The 23,515-nt window shown below is 40.2% G+C and overlaps 1 protein-coding gene across 2 annotated transcripts in view; it reads right to left on the bottom strand.

Moving 5' to 3' along the window:
* The window catches only part of SEPTIN7 (septin 7), a 54,963-nt gene extending 31,865 nt beyond the window's left edge, over positions 1-23,098 (bottom strand). Inside the window, exons 1-2 of one of the 2 annotated variants that reach the window (XM_057431253.1) lie at positions 22,990-23,098; positions 21,338-21,440 (exon numbers count right to left, since the gene is read on the bottom strand). In XM_057431253.1, the coding sequence (XP_057287236.1) occupies positions 21,338-21,347 (10 nt within the window). In that variant the 5' untranslated portion in view covers positions 21,348-21,440; positions 22,990-23,098. The remainder of the gene's footprint in view (positions 1-21,337; positions 21,441-22,989) is intronic. The other variant, XM_057431254.1, reaches the window with a different exon arrangement.
* Positions 23,099-23,515: the final 417 nt, after the last annotated feature.

Here is a 23,515-nt window from a genome sequence, read left to right as displayed (position 1 = left end):
TTTATTTTCAGGGAAACTAACGAGTCTCTACAGAACTCTACAAAGAACACCTAGATTGACTTGAACCCAACACTGCATCAGCTCTTCCCTTGAAAATATATGCATGAACACAGTAAAAACTACTGGAAGTAAGTGTTGAGTGCTCTCAAAATACCTCAGGTGGGATATTCTACTATCCACAAAAATATGTCAGAGGACTGACCTTTGAAGATTTCTAGTCCAAATTTCATTCGATACCTTATACCTTGTCTCTTGATGCCTTCTCTCCTCAGCGTCTTTACAATCACTTGCAATTGCAGGGAGCACAAGGGAAACTATATTAGGACAAAACACTTAACTGGCACAAGTGTCAAAAGAAAGATACATATAGCTGGGTAGAATTCTGCAGATTTACCCCAGTGGTATTCTTTTGGGGGCAAATAAGGAATGAAAAGTTAGGGCAATGATATTTACAGTCAGTGCTAGTCAAAGGAGGACCAAGAGGATGGCGGAGATGTGCTCTCCTGGGTACGCTGCTCCCGCTTGTAAGCGGCCTTGGTAAAATACACACATTTGATACTTCAGTTACTTGTGGGTGGTTACATTCTTTTGTTTCCATAAGAGAGTTTCCACTGTAGTTGTCAAACTACATTTTATCTCTAACAAAAGCTGAGATAGTTTGGAATAAGCTTGTGTTGTCAAGACTACACTCTTCTTAATATGGTGAGGAGAACAGTTGTGCAGAAGGGCTAAGCCACTGCTTCCAAATTGCTGTCACCACCATTCAGTTTTCTAATAACTACTTAGAGGAAAACTGAGCTGCTTTTGGAACCAACAACAGAAGCATACACTTAAAGCTGAAAGGAAAACAGACAGGGCTGACGATAAGGTGATATCCTAAGACCTGTCTGGTGCGCTTGCTATGTTTTGGAGCAGACAACCATGAAGGACAGACATCGGAGGTGGACAAGTAATCCTTCTGGAATTCTTTCCAGCTAGGGAGGACAAAGCCCAGACCCAAGGATGCACAATCAGGTACGTCACAGTCCTTTTCGAAGGAGGGGGTGACATAAATATTTTCTCCCATAACCTCTTAAATCATTCAGTCAAATGCAATGTAAAAGAAAAAAAAAAATCCTGGCTTGGTAAATTAGGGAAAATCTGACATGCTCTTTTCTCTCTCAACATCTGCTGAGCTGTCAGCTATTGGTTTCTGCTGTGCCTGGCTCTGATGTAGCCGAAAAGTGGTGAATAAATACTTGCCAATAATCAGTTTCCTCAAAATTAGCAACTGTGTATTTACTCCACAGTTGTGTCAGCAGTGCACGACTCTGAGAACTAAGGAAAAATAAAGAAATCATGCAATATCTCCTCCACTCCAGGGCAATGCTATCCCCCTAAATTAGCCTTTTTAATGCAATGTACCACAAAATTTCACCTCATCTCCTGCTTCAAGATTTATGCTACCCTAAGACACAGGAGTTTCACTCTGGATTTTAAAGTTCCCTGCTTTTGTAGCAGCACATAAAATATTTCAGTAATTCCCACATTCCAGGGGTGAGAGCAGAAGGACAGCACCACTGCAGTACTATGGATTTTCATTTTAGCTGAACTCCAACATCTGAATTCAGGAAGCCTCATGTTGCTCTCCCACCCCTCATGTGCCATCATGAAGAATTTGCTTGAGCAGTTGTCAGATTCCACGTTGCTGTTGTTCATCCTGAAATCATAATTCTAGTCATCAGGCTTTACAAAACATAAAGGAAAAGCTTCAGTGATGCACGGAAGTCCAAGGAAGGATCCATCTGATTACCATGGAGTTATTTACAGTTTAACACATGTGGAAGCTCCCCATTTAATAAAAACTTGGGGAGTCACTTGAAAATACACACAAAGAAGATTTTCCATACCCCACAAATGTTTAGTTTGAAAGATGCATCCTAAACAACCAATTTAAAGCCAAGACTGTATGTACGTGTCATTTACACACCTTAAGTTGTTCTTTTAGAGAAGGGACAAAGACATGCCTTCATTCTAAACCACACTGGGTAGTTGCAACAACCAGGCCTTCAAACAAGTGTCTACTTGAAAGCATGTGGCCAAAGCAGAGTTCTGCACCCACGGCCATCAGCTGATGTGATGCATGACTTCAGCCGAGCAGTGCACCCAGTTGTGCTCTTCCCCTGAGCTCCCCAGAACTTCAGACACATGCAGAATCCATAAACCACAATCTTTAAACATTTACCTAAGAATATGTTTCAACAGCATCCTACAAGATGATTTGTACATAGCTACATTTAGTATTTGTAGTCTGAAGATACCCACAGAGTAAGTTGCTCTTCCAACTATACAAGTCTTAAATTCTTCAAAGAAAAGTTATCTGAGATATAGACACAGACCCTTCATTCCAACCACCAGAGTATAGTCAGTAATTATAATGCTGAAGATTCCTAGCCAAAAGCCAGCTTCATTTCAATGCAACCAAGGCTCATTTTGACAAGTTTCTGAAAGAAATGCCGAACCAGAGAATCATTTAGGTTGGAAAAGCCCTTTAAGCTCATCCAGTCCAACTGTTCCCAGTGCTGCCAAGGCCACCACTAACCCATGCCACTGAGGCCTCGTCTCCATGCTGTGTGAACACTTGCAGGGACGGTGACTGCAGCCCTGCCCTGGGCAGCCTGTTCCAATGCCTGAGCACCCTCTGGGGCAGGAATTGTTCCTCAGCTCCATCTAAACCTGCCCTGGTGCAGCTTGAGGCCATTTCCTCTTGTCCCATCCCTTGTTCCTTGGGAGCAGAGCCCAGCCCCTCCTGGCTCCATCCTCCTGTCAGCCACTTGTAGGCAGCTATCAGGTCCCCCTGAGCCTTCTCTTCTCCAGACTAAACCTTCCCAGGTCCCTCAGCTGCTCCTATCACACTTGTGCTCCAGGTCATATCAACCAGCACTTTCACCACAAGAAATTAACCCCCAGCCTCCATGCCACCCCTTCTTTGTGCTGACACAAGATTTCTCTTTTGCGTGCTGTGAGCAGACTGAAGACTGACGTTCCTTGCAGCTCCCAGAAAACTTTCCAGCTGGATTCTCACACTAACCCAGCTTGGGCCCAGTGCTATTAGTTCTTTCAGGAGCAGCACAGACTTAGATCAGGTTAGAATCTGAACTTCAGCCTAAAGGAACAGCTGCTATTGCTGGATCACAACTTTTTCCTAATTAAACCAGAACGACACTTCATACATGACACTGAGTCCAATGTGTCTCTTCAAGTAGTTAAAAGTGATGGAGAATCATTTCCATACTCTTACTGATGCAACTGCCACCCTATATATCACCCAAATTTTCCCACTCAAGCACCTTCAAAGAATTGTCCACTATATTAAGAAACACTATGAAAAGGGAATTCCAGCATCTGTCAAAAAAGGCTCAGTAAAAATAAGCAAGCCTTACAGAAAAACTAGCCACAAAGGGGCTGACCACGTATGGAATGCAGTGTCGTTTTTTCCCTTCACTTTGTTCTGGTTTTCATTAAGCAAGAAAACCCTTCAAGTTTTGGGGGTCGGTCTGGGTTCGAGGTGTTGGGGTTTTTTTGCTTCCCAATGAAAAGTACTCAAGTCTTATTTTTACACAAGTACCCTCAACCTGGTTTAGGAAAAGCAGCTGACAAGCACTCAATCCTGAAGTGAAACAGTAATTTCAATTTCACAGTATTTAAAGGTGTGCAATGACTGAAAAGCTAGGGAAACAAAAGCTAAATTACACACAAACCTTGAAATAAGCAAGTTTAATAGTGACTCTGGTGCCACATTAAAAACAAGGTTCTATGTGTGTTTTATCCATTAACATCCATGACACTCATCATCCTTGCCATATTCGGATGGGAAACCTCTCAAAGGAACCAGCAACCTTGGAGACAGCAGCTCTAGTTATTTTCCAGCGGTAACTTCATGCTGGACGTGTTACAGATGTACCAACATTAAAATGATGGAAGGAGGACTAGAAATAGACAGTTCACCACATCAGGTCGGTCAGTGGAAAAAGAGCCACATCAAGGAAATCCACTAGTATCGATAGGGGAGAAAAAGGCAGCCAGATGAGGTAAGGAACGGCAAAACAGAGTCATGGCTGAGGGAGTGACCACCAAGGGACTGACACTGATTCTAGTCACTTTGAAAAGGAAGATGCAAGCCTGGCTCCTTTCTAGATGTTTCCAAATGCTACGGCTAAAATAGGTCACTGTGTAGCACATCCTTGTAGAAGCAGGGAATGGGGATGGACAATTTCTGCAGTTTCAGTAACATCCCTTATTGTTCAACCTTATTATGGTGAAAAAAAAAAAACCAACAAAACAACAACCTACCATGGCAATTTTTTGCACTTTTATATCCAGTGTTATTGGGAGCTCTGTTTTCAAAAGTAAAGGCAAGATGACAGCCAAGTCAAGAACACAAAAATGAAGGTCTAAAAGACTGTGAATTGAAAGGATGAAGCCAGCAGATTCAGTAGTTACAAAATCATAGAATAGTTTGGGTTGGAAGGGACCTTAAAGCTCCTCCAGCTCCAACCCCTACCACAGGCAGGGGCACCTTCCACTAGAGCAGCTTGCTCCAAGCCCCTGTGTCCAATCTGGCCTTGAACACTGCCAGGGATGGGGCAGCCACAGCTTCTCTGGGCACCCTGTGCCAGCGCCTCAGCACCCTCACAGGGAAGAGCTTCTGCCTAAGAGCTCATCTCAGTCTCCCCTCGGGCAGGTTAAAGCCATTCCCCTTGGCCTGTCCCTACAGGCCCTTATCCAAAGCCCCTCTCCAGGTTTCTTGTAGCCCCTTTAAGCACTGGAGCTGCTCTAAGGTCCCCCCTTAAGGGGCCTTCTCTTCTCCAGGCTGGACCAGACCAGCTCTCCATAGCAGAGCTGCTCCAGCCCTCAGTGCATGTTCATGGAGCTTCTTTTGTGTTGCACTAGGGTGTCTCGAACAGAAAGTAAACCAGCACAGAAGCAAAAACCAGAATTGATGGAAAACCTGGGGTTAGGATGAAGGGAAATAGAAGAAAAGAAAGTTGTCAAGTCTTCAGAAAGTACAAGGAAATGTGAATAAAACTGAAAACTAAACTGCTAGGTATATCTGAAAATGACAGCTATACATAGCAGCCCAAATCTATGCTGCTCCTGCACAAAACTTCTTGACAGTGAAGCACTTAAGCCACACAGACTAATCAGAGAGAAAGGAAGGACAGAGTCCTAAATAGAGTATCATAGTGGGAGGGCAGTACTAGTCATCCCAGCATCCAATTACACTGGAATGAAATAGTCCTACAGAAAAATCAATCAGAAAGCTGTGGAAAATGGTTTTAGGCAAGAGTTAGACTTCAGCAAATTTCTCTGCTGGAGTGAGCTGTGCTACAGTGAAGCATCAATATGCGCTCCCAAGAATATTCCTTCCCAAAATAAACTCACCCTGAACAACAACAAACTTCCTCTTTACATTATGTGTTTCAGGTCAACCACTTCTTACAGTTTGATCTAAACCCATCTATACTGTAAAAATAATGATCAAGGTTGTCACTATCACCAGGGCAAAACATCATCTTTACATCCAAATTTCCATGAAAAATTCCACCACCCCCCCCAACCCATCTCTACTAATGCTTTATCTGAATTATGGGCCAAAATCGCTCCAGGGATAACTCAGGTACTGCAATGACCAGCAGATTTATTCATAACTGGCCATAACTTGCTCCCTTTACACCAGAGTTATGTTTCACAACATCCTCCTGCACCTCCACTGGAGATGCAGCACTACAATCTGTATCAGGACAGTGTTTTGCAATTTGAAAGGCTTCTCACTGCCATGCTTAAAAGAGCGAATTACCAGGAGTGAGGGAGACCACCAAGGGACCTGGACAGCTTCTCCCAGTCCCAAGGTATAGACTGTTTTTTAATTATTCTTTATTTAAATACACGTAGCCCACACAGAGCTACATTAAGATCTTTAAAGTGATCGGACAACAGTAACGTCCACAGCCCAGGGAGAAATCTAAAGGCTATTTTCAGCCACAGTGCCCCTAACAGCAGACACAAGATACTCTAGCATTGCATTTTTTTCTTCAAAGCTACAATAATTTCACAGCATTTGCACAGAAGCACAAAATACTTGGTCACATCTTTACTAATGATTAGGTTCTAAACAAATTTTCACTGGTTTCTTTTTGCTATTGGTCAACTTCTTAATCTTAAAAATCATTACAATTATTGGCCTTTACTTAGCAAAATTTGGAAGCCCCTCAAGCCTACTACAGACATAACTATGTTTCTGTGTGCTTCTTTGTGCTTAACTGATCACCCTCAAATGTCACACATGGAAACAAATGGGGGAAGGAGGGGGAATATAATTCATCAATATCATAGAATGGTTAGAGTTGGAAGGGATCTTAAAGTTCATCCAGTTCCAACCCCCTGCCATGGGCAAGGACACCTTCCACTAGAGCAGGCTGCTCCAAGCCCAGTCTAACCTGCCTTGAACACTTGAACACGTGGCTTCATTCATTTGAAAGTACTTGAAGAATAACCCACCAAATATATTTTATTTACAGCTCTAGCGCTAGCCTGCTGACCCAGGCAGCAACAAGCTGCAGAATATGGTTAGGCTGGTTTTAGTAGTATTTTGATAAGTACATAAAAATGTGAACTTAGCACCTCTGGATCATAGGGGAGAAAACTGAATTCAGTGTCTGTCCTCTCACTTCTGAAGACAAAGGATGGCACAGGACATAGCAAACATCCTCCTACCTGGAATGTATTATAAATTATGGATCACATCCCATAAAACTTCACAGAAACCAGCATATTCAAGAACCCTTTTTGTACAAGCTTTATATAAGCTAAATAAATCAGTATTACTGAAAATCCCAAAACCCAACCAACCAAGACCCCTCCACACAACACTACAGCTTTAAAGTTGTTCTTATCTTTCATTCACTTCTTTCCAAAAACTGGACTCAAAACATAGATAAAATGCTATTTTAGAACTTCAGTGCATTGAACTGAGAAGGACTGACATTAAAGAGCTACTACAGTTCATACACCCTCAAACAAGATGTGCCAAGGAAAACACGCATGTATCAACACAGAAAGCTCCATTAATTCATCCTGTTCACAGCATACACAAACAGTGCTTGGTTTTGATTTATGACCACTGCTAACTGCTAATTAGCAGGCTTAGAACAGAGATACCAAGAAGCTTGCTCTGAAAAGCAAGCTAGAGTGGTTTCGACAAGCTTGAGCAGTTAAATTATCAACACAGTACAAGTCATAAGCACTATGCATAAACTCTATGGCCAGCAGGGAATACAGACAGGGTAAAACTTCTTCTCCATTGGGAAACAAAGTTTTCTTTGCTGCTTTGCAAGACTCTTCAAAAGAAGAAAAAAGCCAAAACACAAACCCATAATGTCCATATTGAGGTTTTCTTTAGGAAAAAGCTAAAAAGTCCATATTCCTATACTGATGGTCTCTATCACCAGAGCTTCAGAATGGCTTCCGTGTATTCCTCTGCATTATCCTCAGCCATGCTAGACTCTGAAAGTAAAACAACAGTGACCTGCTGTTCTGGATGCAGCTGACTTATGATGATCTACAGTTTTAGATGGAGGCTTCAGATTAAAGCGTTGTGCCAAACACCCTCTCTGAAGCCAGTAAACTGACCCAGGCTCTCAACAAGCTACAAGGCAAAAAGCGAGAAGGGGAGTATCCATGGATCCACAGCATGGCTCAGACCAGGAACAAATGGACCACCACATCTGTGCAAGAGCCAACTCTGCACTTAATTTTTAAGGCTATAAGTGGTCTTTGTTAAACATGAATCATGTAAGTGAGGAAAACACAGATTTACCCAGAGGATTAATGAATACACTTAGTGATACTTCAAGGACAGAAAGGGCAGGACAAAAAACACATGTAAGCCTTCAAGAGGGAACACCCAATGAGCTCACATGTAACAAAAATGGCAAGAAAGTTTCTGATGAAAGAGGGATGAAGAACTGATGCTTACAAAAAGGCCCCATGGTACAATATTCAGAACAATTCCCAAAGCTTCAGTGGAACATCAGCAATTGCATTAATTGTGAACAGAATGTCTGCACAACAACCCAGGCATGGTACCCACCAGACTCAGCCAGACAAGTTTCCCCAGCAGATCTGCTTTTTAATAAGTTAAGCGGCATCTCATTTACCCTACCTTTCAGAGAAACACGGTATACCACCTCTACCTCACTCAACTGTGTGATTCCAATGTGTCCTCAAACTCATTTACAAGGACTTAGTCACCTCAAAGAGAGATGACAAAAAGCCGTGGTATTCAGTGGGTCTGAGGTAAGAGAAACCCTTGTGGGTATTGGGTGTGACAACCTCTCATGGCATACTGAAAGAAGCCAAACTCAAATTCACCTCTGCTAGCAGACCTGACCAAGGGAACTTCCCCATGAAGCCCAGTTCCCCGCTGTCCCTGACCACCTCACCAGCAGCCAGCCACACAGCTCCCACTTCCCCAGAAGTACCCTGTGCTAAATCTGAACTGTGGGCTTTAAACTGAGAGGGCAGCAGGAATATCTGTTCTAGATGTATTTTTCTACCTTTTTACCCACGGAAATTCATTTACTAATTATTTTTGCAAATCAGAATTTACATCTCAAGCTTAAGCAGCAATACAAGGAGTTTGTCTCTCATTTTCCCATTCCCCTTCAGTATTTTTCCCACCTTCACACTCAGCAGATCAAGTCCTCACTTTCTCCCAGAATAGCTTCAAGAACCACAGCTTTTGCTTCCTTCTAGAAGCAGAAAACTCTAAAGCTGTACATATGTTTTGACATATGCAGTCACTTTGTTAGAATCTGTGGAAAGAGCTAAAGATGGGTTTGAACAGTAAGTAATAAAAAGCCTTCCGGAAAGGGTCCAAAGTACTTGAACAAAAAAAGCTGCAGCCTGAAACATCAGAAAGAAGAGCATTAGAATTTACTGGACATGAAAGGGTGCTAAATATACTCAACTGCACTGCCATGACACAGCAGCTTGAACAGAGCAGGTAGAAAGGCAAGGAAGACACAGCCCTTGATCTTCCATTCTCAGAAGAATAAGCATAATCAAGGCACAATTTAACTAACAAGTCATACATGATGATCTATAAGAAACAAAGGCAGTCTTCTTAGTTATCTGAGTCTTCTTAGCTGGAAAATAAAAAGCTATCAGTTGTTTATTTCTCCTGGGGTTTCTTTTACAGAAACCACCTCATTTAAAAGCTTCTCACTGTACCAAGAAAACCCAGCTGAGTCTTTTTTAAAGCTTTTTTTTAATCCTTTCGTAAAAGGATTTGATACCTATCATATAACTTCAGCTATACAGAGGTTTCACACAAAAAAACAAAAGGACAGGAATCTTACACAGCAAACTGAGAATGCAGCTCGTTACAACTAAAAGAAGCAATGCATTGATTATGTAATCACAGACTGGTTATGGTTGGAAAGGAGCTTAAGATCATACAGTTCCAACCCCCTGCCATGGCCAGGGATGCCTCATACTACAGCAGCTTGCTCAAGGCTCTATCCAACCTGGCCTTGAACACCGCCAGGAATGGGGCAGCCACAGCTTCTCTGGGCACCCTGTGCCAGTGCCTCAGCACCCTCACAGGGAACAGCTTCTGCTTATCGATTCCTCTTCATAATAAATAGGTAACATGTATTGAGGGGTTCACGTCGTTTGGACATACTGTCAGTACTAGGATATGACCAGAAATATCTTTTGTGAAAAAAGGGGTATTATAAAAACATAAGATACTTCAGGGGGAAAACTCAGGAGTGGAAACATTCTGCCAACCTCAATTTGGCACACACGCCTACTGCTCTGAAAGATACCATAATCTGCAGCATTCCTAACTATGTCAAAGCTAATCTCTGTTTTCTGTAGAGTTAAAAGTGCTACAAGCTCTCAGATTCTTATCCAAGAAAAGCCATCCTCAAGCTTCATCTACACTGGCAATGAATGCTGTCAGAACAATGTGCCTACCTGAAGAAAACTAGGAGTTTCTAAACGTCATGCGACTTCTAGGAAATACAGACTCTTCCAGCGGAGCTGCAAGGGTCTAGGTCTCAGTAGCTGGGCAAACAGAAAACAGCTTTCTCCTCCTTACTGAAAACCTACAGCCACCAAGAAAAAGCAAATCCCACCAGTTTATTATTGATTAGATGGGAAAGTGGTTCTGGAGAATTCAAAGTTTTACAGTCAAGTACCTGGATGAAAATGTAAATTAAGCCTCTAACTGCTTACCTGGAGAGAGAGGGCAACTTCTCAAGAGGGAACATTCCATAAAGCACAAATACCAACAGCACAAAGTTATGCAATACCTCCCCAACACCACAAGACAGAGCCAGGAAAGATTCATCGTAGAAAGATACATCTAAGTTAAACCACTTAGGAACAGGCAAACAACTACAGAACACAACATGACAGCTCAAGGGGAGAATGACTTTAACCTGCCAGAGGGGAGACTGAGATGAGCTCTTAGGCAGAAGCTCTTCCCTGGAAGGGTGCTGAGGCGCTGGCACAGGGTGCCCAGAGAAGCTGTGGCTGCCCCATCCCTGGCAGTGCTCAAGGCCAGGTTGGACACAGGGGCTTGGAGCAAGCTGCTCTAGTGGAAGGGGTCCCTGCCTGTGGCAGGGGTTGGAGCTGGAGAAGCTTTAAGGTCCCTTCCAACCCAAAACCAGTCTGGTATTCTGTGATCTTTATGAAGCACTGTTGTTGGGCTTTTTTATTCTTACTTCATTGTAATAAATGATTTATTTAAATATTAACTATAATCAACGTTCCCAGGTTTTTTCCAAAAAAATTCCCTTTTTTTTTCTATTTTTAAGCTGACAGCAGCAGTTGAGGGAATTGGGAAGCACACAATATTGGCAAACATAACTGTACTTGAATAAGCTGAAAAAATTCTCTGCATCTGCCATCAGCTCATCTTACTCACTAGTACCAGGGAAGCCTTTCTTACCCTGCTTTCTCAACGGCACAAAAAAATGACACAATAACATGAGTTTTACAATGCTAAAGGAATAAGATAATCAACTACAGGTTTACTCATGTATGATCTTTTCTGTTAGACTTCATTAATAGAGACATGCATTGACAAAGGTCTTCACATTCTGCATATTCAAATTAGAGTCATTCAAACAAGAACTGTGATTGTGTGCAATTTAATTGAACACTAATTTCTGTCTGAGGTAACCCTATTTAATCAGTTTCTCATTAACCAGATACTGTGAATGGCCTACCTTCACCTGATTAGCAAGTGCAAAGATGTTAGGACACAAATACAGCCAAATTCTAAAGGGTATTAGATCCATAAAAATTCCAGAGTCCTTTCAAACAATCAGCATTTTCCATCTTCCTGAGCTCTACTTCTGGTTGAAAAGGCATAAAAGCACTGTTACAGTTTAGCCTTTCTTGAGACAAAGTGAATCCACCTAAATGGTAACATGAGAAAGCTGAATAGTCAAGACTCCTATGCAGCATCTCATCCATATGGATCTCTAAACGTGTAGGTGTCAACCCCTTTCTAATTAGACAGGTGTATTAAAATGTTTTGCAATTAGTTGTAGAATAAATGCTTTTACTGTTACTTGAAGCAGAAGATAGGTTTTGAGTAGAACCTCAAACAGCCCAAGTATCTGCAGAGTTCATAAATACTTCCTCCAAGTCAGTTTTGTTTCATTCAGTTAACTGAATGCTTGCCATTTGACATAAATAACCCAAAGCAGATACCTTCACAGCCAAATAAAAGTTTGGACACTGCCCTCAGTTCAAACCACAGTTCATGAGCTTATAAAAGTCACACCCTTTTACTTACTGTATAATTGAAATGACTGTAATAATTAAATTGTTGCAATTCAAGGAATAGTTATGGTTAAAATTTGCCCCCATCATCAACATCTCAACTCATTACTTTGCATTCAGTCACTAAACACATTTGATCATAGAAAGACATCAGTATTAGAGCTCAAGACCAACAGATAAAAGGACCAAAGTGTATAGGGCTACATTTGAAAAGCAGTAGGTATTTCCTCATAAGAAGAGCCCGTGGATTTAGCTCTCCAACCACTAGACTGTGTTCATCTATTAAGTGAATTAATGAGTGATGTGCATGACTGGATTAAGCTCTACACATATCCCAGCAGAAACAGGGACTGATTCTCCAAAATAAAGAAGAGAAGATATTTCCCTGAAGGGGAACTGGTTTAGTTTTTTAGTTTCAGCTACTCAGGAAGAATTTGGATACAACATATGCCCTTGAAATAATAATTCAAATGAAGGCTTTATGTACTATAGACACCCCAGACCATAAAAGAATGAAAATGGAAAAATCCCTGCACAACTTTACAGAGCCAGTGAATATAAAATGCTATTTTCATTGACACAGTAATCAACATGCAGGAGGGAATTTGGTGTAGCAGCAAGCAGTGCTCTTCAAGCTGTGACTTTACCAGGGTTTTAGTAAAGCTCACCAACAGACCACAGATGGCAATGCTGTGGAACATACTTGGCTTTGCTCATCCTGCTCAGACTAACCCTGGTATTAGTCCCGTCACATGGGCTTCAGAGTACATGGAAACAAGGTGGTTGGGATTTTGTTTAAACACTTTCTCTCTACATCAGAAGACATAGTAAAGAAAAAGTCCTTCAGTATGAGGGTGCTGAGGCGCTGGCACAGGGTGCCCAGAGAAGCTGTGGCTGCCCCATCCCTGGCAGTGCTCAAGGCCAGGTTGGACACAGGGGCTTGGAGCAAGCTGCTCTAGTGGAAGGTGTCCCTGCCCGTGGCAGGGGTTGGAACTGGAAGAGCTTTAAGGTCCCTTCCGACCCAAACCAGACTGTGATTCTATGACTCATACTACCAAGGTTACCTTTGGGCTTTCCAGGGCAAGGAACATCATGTACTAAACATCTGCAAAGAGACGATACAATTTCTCCTCCTGTCTTCAGCTCTGCTGCTTGGGTTAGCCCCAAACCTGTGCAACCACCTCAAAGGTTTCTACATTCCTCTAGTGTTTTGCCAGAGGTCTAGAGATAAGAGATTAGAATTCTGGTGACCAAAAGGTAATAATTTCAGAAGGGAAACTACCCTAAAAAGAATTACAATTAAACCTGAACACTATTTTATGTTGCTGACCTCTCCACAGGTCAGTAAGCAGAACAACATCACACACTATCCACAGCCCAACCAAGAAAACTGATGTTCAGAGTAAAGCTTGTCTTCAGCTCTTTTAAAGAGCTTCTTCTGGTATTTACTTTTGCCATCCTACATGATGACAATGGTATTTGTACTAAAGGGTATTACATTCATTGCTCAAAGGCCTCTTTGAGACTGGCCCACTTGTCATGGAAAGCATTTTCAGACATCAATAGCTAGTAAGGAAAACAGTGAAGCACAAAATAACCGGAAACTGACAATAAACTTTCTCATACCTTAAACCAAGGGAGAACAGATGGTAAAAGAGAACTGCCGACTTCCAAGAAATACAACAAAGTTAACTTTCAGAAGCCTTACGATTCCCTTTTAACTCTGCAGTGTGGGGCACTAACTTCAATGGTACCTCCTCATCAGAAAAGTCAGGTGGATGTGAAGGCAAATCAAACACAGTTTAATAGAGATATAAAGTAAGTATTTTACAGATTTGCATTACAGGGGCTGAGGAGATACATACAGATGAAAGCTTAACTAGCTCTTTACCAAATACTGTATCACAGCAGAACCATTCAGATCTTTCATAAACCAACTGCAGAATATTCCTGAGACTACCTTATTTGTAACAAAAAACAGGTTATTCCATAAGAGTACAAATCCAGCTAAATTAAAATCCTTTAATTTAATGAACTGTTGGTCTGACTGGCAACAACCAGAGTCTTAATAACAGGCATCTCCATCACAGCAGAACAGAACATTTTGTTGTATCACTGGCAAGTTAACATTTAAGGTCAAAAAATACAGGTCTTCAACGAGACTAGATCAAGGAGAGCAAGTTCCAAAGCCCTGGAACAAACTGAAGGTTGATGCCACGTGCTTCTAAAATAAGTGATCCCCTACCATGCTTCTGAATATAAAGCACAGTATTTCTACCTTGAAGGACAGGAGACCTGGGCAATGTGGATAAAGGCAGTAACAACAATCATCACCCACGTGTGTGTGCAATGAAGCCCCTTTGCTGCTCCATGCCATTCCAGCTTATCCAGTGTCCCCAGCTCTTTAGCTGATAATTGTATTTTTCAGCAGTGGTTTGTTTCACAGTTCTTCATCTTCAAGCAATGCTTGTGCTGCAAAGTGCTCCACAAACATCCAGCAACTGCTTTCAGACTACTGAGTGAGCATGTTTTTCACTGGCTTAAAACCTCATCGGCAATGGAGGTCAGTATTTCAGTGATACAAACCAGAACTGCTTGTGAAATTGGGAGATCAGCACCCTCCAAAAAGCTTTCACTTCAAGCTTAATATAGGGAAGGAACTACATTGAACAGTATCATTACACACTTAATACAGCTTATACCAACACTGACAGAAATTTAGCATAATTCCAAGACAGAGTGTAAGGGCTCTTCCATTTGTGGTCTTGGTATGCGTGACAAAACTACCTACAGTGAAAAACTGGGATGGAAGTAAAGGCTGATAGAAACTCAGACAGAAAAACTAGCTTGATCAAACAGCTTTGCCTCCAACCACTAAGAAGTTTAAATTTGCTGACTTAAACATCATAATATGGTGACTGGAAAAAACATCAGACTACACCAGAAAACAAATGAGAAAAACTCTTCTTGGAAGATGCTCATTCGCTTTCATAAAAGAAATTGCAGACAGGAATATGGTATCAACTCTAACTTGACACTGAATCTGTTCAGAAGCTCAACAGAAAACATCCAAAACCCAGAACCATGTAACCATACTACGTACGGAAAAACACAGGGAAAAAGAAGCAAATCTAACAGCTTCAAATGGATTCACAGTGAAGATCTGAACTATTGCAAAATCAGCCAAAGGGAAAACACGCACATTGAATCAGAAGATTCACAACTAATGGGCCACAGTGGCTTTAGTACAGTTAGAGATATAGACCACAAATACTCCAGCCAAGAATATCACTTTGGTTGCAATAGTCACCTAGTCATTCATGAGGCTGTCTGCACCTTGATGCAGCAGCAAGCCTGACATTTTCAGCCAACAGAAAGAAAGAACCAGGTTTCAACTCCTACAGTATATTTATCTACACAAAAACCTGATTTCTACTTTGAATTTTACTCTAGGCTTGTAGAAAGACTGCCCCAAAACAGTCCTGCAGTAAATTGGCACCTGATCATCAAAGGCTAAGGAACTAGAAACAGCAGCAGTGACTTCTAACAAGTCACTCCTTACAAGATGTACAACATCTAGCTCACACCCTACCCATGCACCACGACAGCTCAGGACAACTGTTCACTTTTGAAGGCAGAATCAAAAACCTGTTTTGGCCACCTGATAACCACTTTAAGAGGTAAAACATAACCACTAGTTAGGTACCTTCTCTAAGATGTGGTTAAGTTCACACATTACATTAAACACCATCACATCTGAGCATTCCTGGCGGTGTTCAAGGCCAGGATGGATGAGTTTTGGAACAAACGGTCTAATGGAAAGTGGGAAGGGGCTGAAACTAAAGCAGCTTTAAAAGGCCCCTTCCAACCAAACCATTCCATGATTCTATGATAACCAGAACATCATGCAGTGACTAATTATTCTAATATAAAGCAAAAAGAAAAAACAATAGATTATTCATTTCAGTTAAACTGCGACCTACAAACCTGTCACCAACAGGAGCAAGAACCAGCTTCCAACACTGATCTCACCATAGTGAGCAAGCATACTGTAACAGCTTAAATACCAATAGAGTAAGCATGCATTTGTGTCAATGTGTGCATACATTTACATGCAAATTCAGCAAGTACATTTTTATTTAGGAATCAAATAAAATCCTGGTAAGGCAAGGTAAGGAAAACCACCCAGAGCAATAAAATTTATGCAGTTAGAAATACAGCAAAAGTTCCAGCTGGCCTGAAGACAGTTAATACCATGACATGATTAATTATGTAGGCAAGGATGAAAAACTCCACGCAGCTTGAAAAAGAGACAGTGAAGATGACACCTACACAGTGCAGAGCACAGTATCTCATGAGATGGTTTTCATAAAAGTCCCTGAATACTTCTATTAGAGAACCAGTTTTAAATACAGAGGGATGTAAAAGAATTCATATTATTTGTTATGAGACTGTCATGAAAATGATACATGAAATAGAAAAATGTTTTCAACAGAATCATCACCTGTTTAAAGAAATAAAGCTCAATTAGTTTACAGTCAGATTTTGCCAGATTATGGGTTTGCAACCATACACTGAGGGAGAAGGCTCTTCCCTCAAAAACCATCGCCAGGAACAAAGAACTTTCATAGATAAATTAGGCTCTGACCAAAATGCAGTTCAGTTGAGTTTCAATCCAAAAATCACCAAAGCTTTACAAAAACTTTCCTTAATTTTTCTAAGCAATATTTTAATATAATGCATCGTACATAAGGTTAGCTGTTAGAACTCAAAGATTTGTATGACAGCAGGCATCTAGCAAGAGATCACAGAATCATGGAACGGTTTGGGTTGGAAGGGACCTTAAAGCTCATCCAGTTCCAACCCCCTGCCACAGGCAGGGACACCTTCCACTAGAGCAACCTGATGAAAATGAAAGGGGTAATTCTAAATCAGAACATGATCCATCACCAGGAGACACCAGTATCAAACCAGTTCAAGTTTTCTTCAGTGAACAATAAAAGCATTTTCAAGTCATATGTGCTTTTTGTTTAACATAGCTTCCCAGTCTTGCAAAATACAGCCCTCTCCTTGGCATCCATGCCAAACAACCATGTTTGGCCAAAGCATTTGAGTGCCTGTATAATTACAAATGAAACACTATGACAATACTAACACATGAGTTTTTGCTTTAAGTTGTAATCTACAGGTGATCTACGAGGCTAAAGCAACAATTAGAAAACAAAACAGACGATTATAGGAGAGGTTTCAAAACAGCTTTTTCAGAATCAAAGCTAGCAATGCGTTGCTCACAAACGGGAGCTGTGTAGGAAGGTCCTCTAGAAAGCCACTTGACTGTGTGTTACACTTTGCAAATCAGATGAATTTTAAACAAATAAATACATAAACGTTAAGAGTCCAACCTCTGAGAAGGCTCAGGAAGCCCAAATGCCTTCAAGTACACAGCTCTAGGAAAAGCCACCCTAAATAGTTATTTTTAAGTACATAAAGTCTATAGGAGAAAAGAATTTTTAGAAATGACGGCTTTGCATCCCCTTGGGCGTTGGTTCAAATCCCACGTTCCCAGCGTCATACCAATACAAGGACAAAAGAGGGATTTCCTGATTCAGCATTTGGAAAAGAGACACGCTGAAAAGCAACTCTGTTCCACACCTCATTACACTGAAACAAAGAGAAAAACACACCCACTACTTCAGCAAGTGTAATTACATTAATAAACAGACACAGCTACCGTGTCACAATTAAGCTTTTCCTTAACTGTGAGCTGGTAACTGTGGTAGTATTCCTGCTGGAAGTTCCCTTTTCTTAAGCATCTGACTTCAGGATATAATTTCCTCCAAAAAGCCTCTACAGCAGAGATATCCAGAGAATATGCTTTGGGTTTCAAACAGACCAAATATTTATGTTAGGTTCTCAAGTGTTTTGACAGCTACCTTATACTTTTAAGAGATTACAGAAGGTTATGAAGGAAGCAGCCTACCGAGGCCAACTTGACATTTTTTTTCCACTGGTGAGCTTTTGTATTTCAGATCAGTCACTTTAAACCATGATTTAAAAGTCTTCTCATGAAAGCATCAAGAATGAAGCTCAGCTTAACACATATTTCTGCCTACTTTATATCTTACCCTTGGAGGAGGTGCTTGTTAGTTTTTACTCTACAAAACTAAGCCATTTCAGGAGCAGCGTGGTTTCAACAACTGATGAGCCTTCTGGAATAGGATTCCTACAAAATTCATTGTCTCAACAAAGATTTTTAAAGACAAATTGATGTCCAGTGACAACTGATCAATAAGGAAAAGAAAGGGTTATCTTGGGTCTTCAGGTTCTTAAGGAAAGTTTATAAATACTACCAAAAGGAACCATACAACCTAGAGAAAACAAATACAGTTAAGGAGATAGAAATGTTAAACTGTTTATCATGGCTAAACATTATGGAGTAACTCCAGTTACTCTCTAAAGGTTAACTTTTCAATGGTTCTTAAAACATTAAATATAAAAAGGATATTTTAACATCAACTTTTTGTATTTGTGTGTGTGTGTCATTTATAAACACTTCACCCCTTAGTTACATTTAATGTAAATACCAGAACACCTGGAAATTAGCAAATATTTACAGGAAAGACATCACTAGCATTAAGCCTCAAAAACAGCAACCTCACTGAGCTCTGCCTTCAAGAGCAAGCCCCACATGGCTGTAAGAAGCCACTTCCAAAGCAATGCCCCCAGCCAGCTCAGAGAAGGAATCCCTGCACCCTGAACCTGCTCTAGGCTATTCGACAACTACTTGGCCTTCTGCACACCCAAATTTAAAAGCCCTCTCTCCAGCTTCACTGGCACAAGAGAAGGCAGGAAGCCACCTCATCAGCTCCAGGGCAAAGACAGTAACTCAACAGCCTGGGGAGTAAGTATTTTATTGAGTTCAGTAAAACTGACCTATCCCCCTGCAAAAACGCTGACTGGAAACACTGTCAGACCTGTTGGATGCTGTACTTACTGCTTCCTCAATTTTCACACATAGTTAAACTGAAAACCGAGTTGTTTTTACAGCAGTCGCTACACCTGTACAACTGCACTGGCAAGCCCCCCTTAACAGGCTGGATCTGCTGAATTTCTATACTATGCATTTCAAGACCAAAAAGCCAGGTATCATGCTATGTACATCTGTTAAGTTTAACTGATTATTCCAGACTAAACAAACAACTGGAAAAGAGTTTCTATACAAATGCATAGCTGCAATATCAAGCCTCACAGATGCCTGAAAACAGCTGGAGAGAGATCCCAGATCCCAAACATGATTCATTTTCTTCCTTGTACCTGTTTAGCAACTACAAGCATTGTTTTTCCCAGTTTTTCATGTCAGAACAAACAGGTGCCTATAAATAAAGCAGACTAGTACTTGTGCAGTAAAAAGCAGCTATGCATGCACGACGCTTGGTAGTAGAAAGAGCAAGGGAATACTTTAGATTACCTCCAAGTGATGAGACATTCAGTATTCTTACTCAGCCAGCTGTCCACCATTTACAGATTAGCATTACATTCTGAAGTTTTAACTTTTAATAACTAGATTATAAATAATTCAATTTACTATTACAGAACTGTATCACAATGTCAGCTAAAGACCTTGACACAAGTCAAAACACACCATCTACAAAGAGGAACACAGCAACAATTATAATTCTAAGAATCTAACTGCACATTACAATATTACCAACCAGTGACCAGTAATACACAAACTATTCCATCTTCTTATTTAAAATACGCATAATTTTCAGGGCATATTATTATCAGGCACATCACTTGTAAATAAAACAATTTCTTCCTCTCATTCCTCTCCAGATTACTGAAAGATCAGCCACCATTTGGGTTAAACACTCACTTTCAAGTATCTGACTTCTATACTTGGGGGTGGAAGGAGACAATTAGATGTACTTATAAAACTGCTGCCAAACCCCCAGTAATTTCCAGACAATGATAAGAAATTCCTATACAAATGTATTAAGTCTCAGTAGTAAGTAAAACAGTGTTAAAACTGGTAACAACATTTTCTGATCAATAACTCATTTTTAATCTAATTTTGGACCAACTTTTCCTCTCAACAGTGACCATTTTCTACAGTTCTCCTACATGCAACTGCATTAGGCTGAACTACAGGCAGACGTAAGAACACCAAGGTAATGTCACACACTTCCTCCAGTTCTAATACATCACTACATCTACTGCTTCTGCTTTAAGTGACTTGGTTTTTGTGAGAATGAAACTTGGAAGTACAACTTATACCCCACTGTGGAATAATACTGAAGACAGCTCCCTCCCTCCATCCTCCCTTTTTCCTGCAGGTAGCAGAAAATTAAATTTTTTTTAAGGTTATATACAGATTTATAGCAAACAATGAATTCTGTACTTGGATTCTGGATTACAAAAGACCTGTAATCAAGTCCCCAGAGAAAAAGGCAACCTCAGATTCTAAAATTCTAATTCACTTTGTAATCTAAAGAAAACTAAAGTGACCTGCAATGAGTTTACACCAATTTGACCTTGATTTCTAGCTCTGTCAATGATACTGTTATGTTACAAGCTACATATACATAATGACTGCACAAGACATCCATTGCAGCGATGACAAACCAAAGCATTATCAAGCTAATCAAATTACAAAAGATAAAGGTAGACATTACCAAAGAGACAGATGGCTATTATAAAACATTTATTATTATTAGTTATTATATTCATCACTGTATATCAAAACCGGGTCACATATCCAGTATACATACATATGTACTCAACCTTAGTAACAGTCTGCTATCATACAAGAACTCAAACAATGGAGAAAAAAAAGGCAGTCTGATGTCCTAGCAGGAGAGCGGTCATTTTGGGTCATCACTGAAGCCTAAATGAACTGCTCTGCATTGCATTATCCATTCAACCTAACAAGAATTTCCCATTCTCTGTAGTCCACAGGGAGCATACTGTTTACATTTGGTTTTCTTTATAACCATACAAACTAGGAAGGTCTGTTTAAATTAAAGCTTTGATTTTGTAGCATAGTTTTGTGGCCACGGAAGTGCAGGACATACAGGATCCTGCTGCCTGGTTATGTACAAGGAAAGATTCCGATGTTACTTTTGGATGCCAGTTTGCCTTGTTGCACTCAACTGTAAAAGCAGTTCTATTGTTTTCTTCAAATAAAAATCCATGTTCAAATTATTTCTATTCTGTCATACTTGCAAGTCACATTTTAGAGTAGATCCACACCACTTTTTCCTTAGACTATATGAACTACACAGTTCTCTTTATTTTCCTCATCTACTTGCATACTGGACAACACGTTCTTTTTAGCCACTCTAGATTTACCAGCCTAGAAGCCAGATTTTCTCATAAGACCATACAAAAAACATATGTGTGTGTGCATATATATATATCTCTCTCAATCAGTATCACAGATTACGAACTACATTAATATACTTTTAGCAATTTCCACTCAAAACAAACTTACCTACTACCATGAGTGTGAATTCAAATCCTCTCTTCACAGACTTGCGGTAAACCTGATTTGGAAGATTTGCAAACCCCACATATCCTTCAAGGTTCTTCTGTTGCTATGGCAAGAGACACATACAAAAGTTAAAAGAAAAGCTTGTGACTTCTTCCTTTGCTTCCATTAGTTATTTAAACATTCACAAGAACAACCAGATTAGAATAAAATCAACTTTGTTTCCATGCCCATTTGAAATACAGGCAACTAGTACGATTGTAGCTTTCTTGTACTCCCAAGGGTCATGGTGGTAATGCCCCAATATGATGGGGATTAACTTGATTTTTACTTCTGGGTGGCACAACTGAAGGCCTTCATGTTAAATCCACATCTACACTAATGCAGCATGCACTTGAATAAGCCTGCCATAAAATCAAAAATTCAGTTCCCTTGTACTGTGAAAAAGTTATTCAAAATACTGCCTACTATGAACAGCGGGAATTCTGGATGTTAGTCATTACTGCTTCTCACCACATTAATGAAAACGTCAAGGTGCTTAAAATGCCTGCTCTTCACTGTGCTAAACCTGGTGATCCTGCAGAGACTGGCCATGCTACTTTTAAACTGCTCTTCCAGCAGAATCCTAGAAATGTGTTTGATATCACAGCAGGTCCATGGATTGTCTTATGAGACAAGACAGTTTAGCTCTTTTAGAGAGAAGCTGAAAATGCTTTTGGAGACAACTCTCTATTTAAAGCAACAGAGGTGCTGTTTCTCTCAGAGTGATGGTTTCAGCCATAATATATAACTTGGTAACTACTAAGGACATGCAATTGCTACCCATCCCACCAGATGTAAAAGATCTAATCACCATCAGTCACTCTGCATCTTTTAATGCCTACATACCTTTTAATCTATGTCATGCTTACCAGAAACAACTCACCCTCTCACTAAAATCTAGGTAACATATCTTTTGCTTAAAAGAGTAGGTTGACATGTAATTCTCATTTTATATTATTTTTATGTCTCTTCCCCTTCATATGTATCTCCACATTTAGGATAGTTTTACAACTAAGAACTTTAAGAACAGAGCATGAAATGCTTAACAAGAATAGATGGCAACTTTCAAGTTTTTTCCTCTGTTAAGTGGGTCTACAGCATTTACATGACCAATTTTAGATAATAAAATTACAAATATTACTAACCAGAAATACCTATGAAGTGTTACACTTGATATAATGCTATATTTAGTGTAAGCAATTAATACTCCATAGGAAAAAGCCTTTTCAAAACCTGAAGTTGGATGCCAAATTCCAATTTCCAATATACCAATACCAACTGAAATGGAAGCCTTCAACATATTCATTTTTAAGCAGCTGAATTTGTTCATAATTTGCTATTTCTAAAAAGACCAAAAAAAAAAAAACACCTGCAATTGAGTTTCTTAAACTCCTCCAACAGCTTTTCAAAGAAGCTACTTCTTACTTTTGTTGTGGAAGCACTGACTTCCACTGCACTGATCGCTGTACCAAGTGAGATCTCATGTTTCTGAAACTTAGAATAGCTTCCCCTTAACTTTTATCCCTTCCTGATTTTCAACCAACTCCTATTAAGCTAATGCTTCTTTTATTTCCACAACAGCTGTAATACATGTGTATCAACATAATACTTACAGCTACTTTGTAAATAACACGTTTCCATCATTTTCAGTGTTGAGGGTCCAGAAGTAGTCCAGTAAAACAATGAATTTGAGCCATTGCAGCAACAAGTCCACAGAGATATAGCAACAATCCAGAAAAAGAAACAGGGGAGGCATGGGGAGAGAAAGAAAAGGAGAGAACAAGTTACTTACATTTGACCAGTCACCCACAATGCTTTCTATCTAGCATGCTCAGCATACAGTGGTTTAGGCAGCCTTACTTTAGTTGGCTTTGTATGTATGATAGCTTCATTTCACAGTATTACGTAATATGACCTCCATGCACTTAATGATCAATACAGGTAGTTATTCAATAGTTCTGATAAGTTATTCAGAGTGCTTTTGGTTCACCATATGCTATCTGAGCCTTTAACAGGTTCAAAGGTACTTATTTTCTTCAGAGATGTTCAATGGTACATGTAAACTCATTTTGCCACACTACCACATGGTATTTTTGAGTGGAAGAGGTACACAGATCAAAGTCATCATCATCATAAATG

The sequence above is a fragment of the Pezoporus wallicus genome, unplaced genomic scaffold (genome assembly GCF_028554395.1).
Source record: "Pezoporus wallicus isolate ANWC-B61680 ecotype Strahan unplaced genomic scaffold, APGP_CSIRO_Pwel_v1 scaffold_11491, whole genome shotgun sequence".
Lineage (NCBI taxonomy): Eukaryota > Metazoa > Chordata > Aves > Psittaciformes > Psittacidae > Pezoporus > Pezoporus wallicus.
Note: the sequence above shows the minus strand (reverse complement) of the source record. Positions and strands in the feature narration are given on the sequence as shown.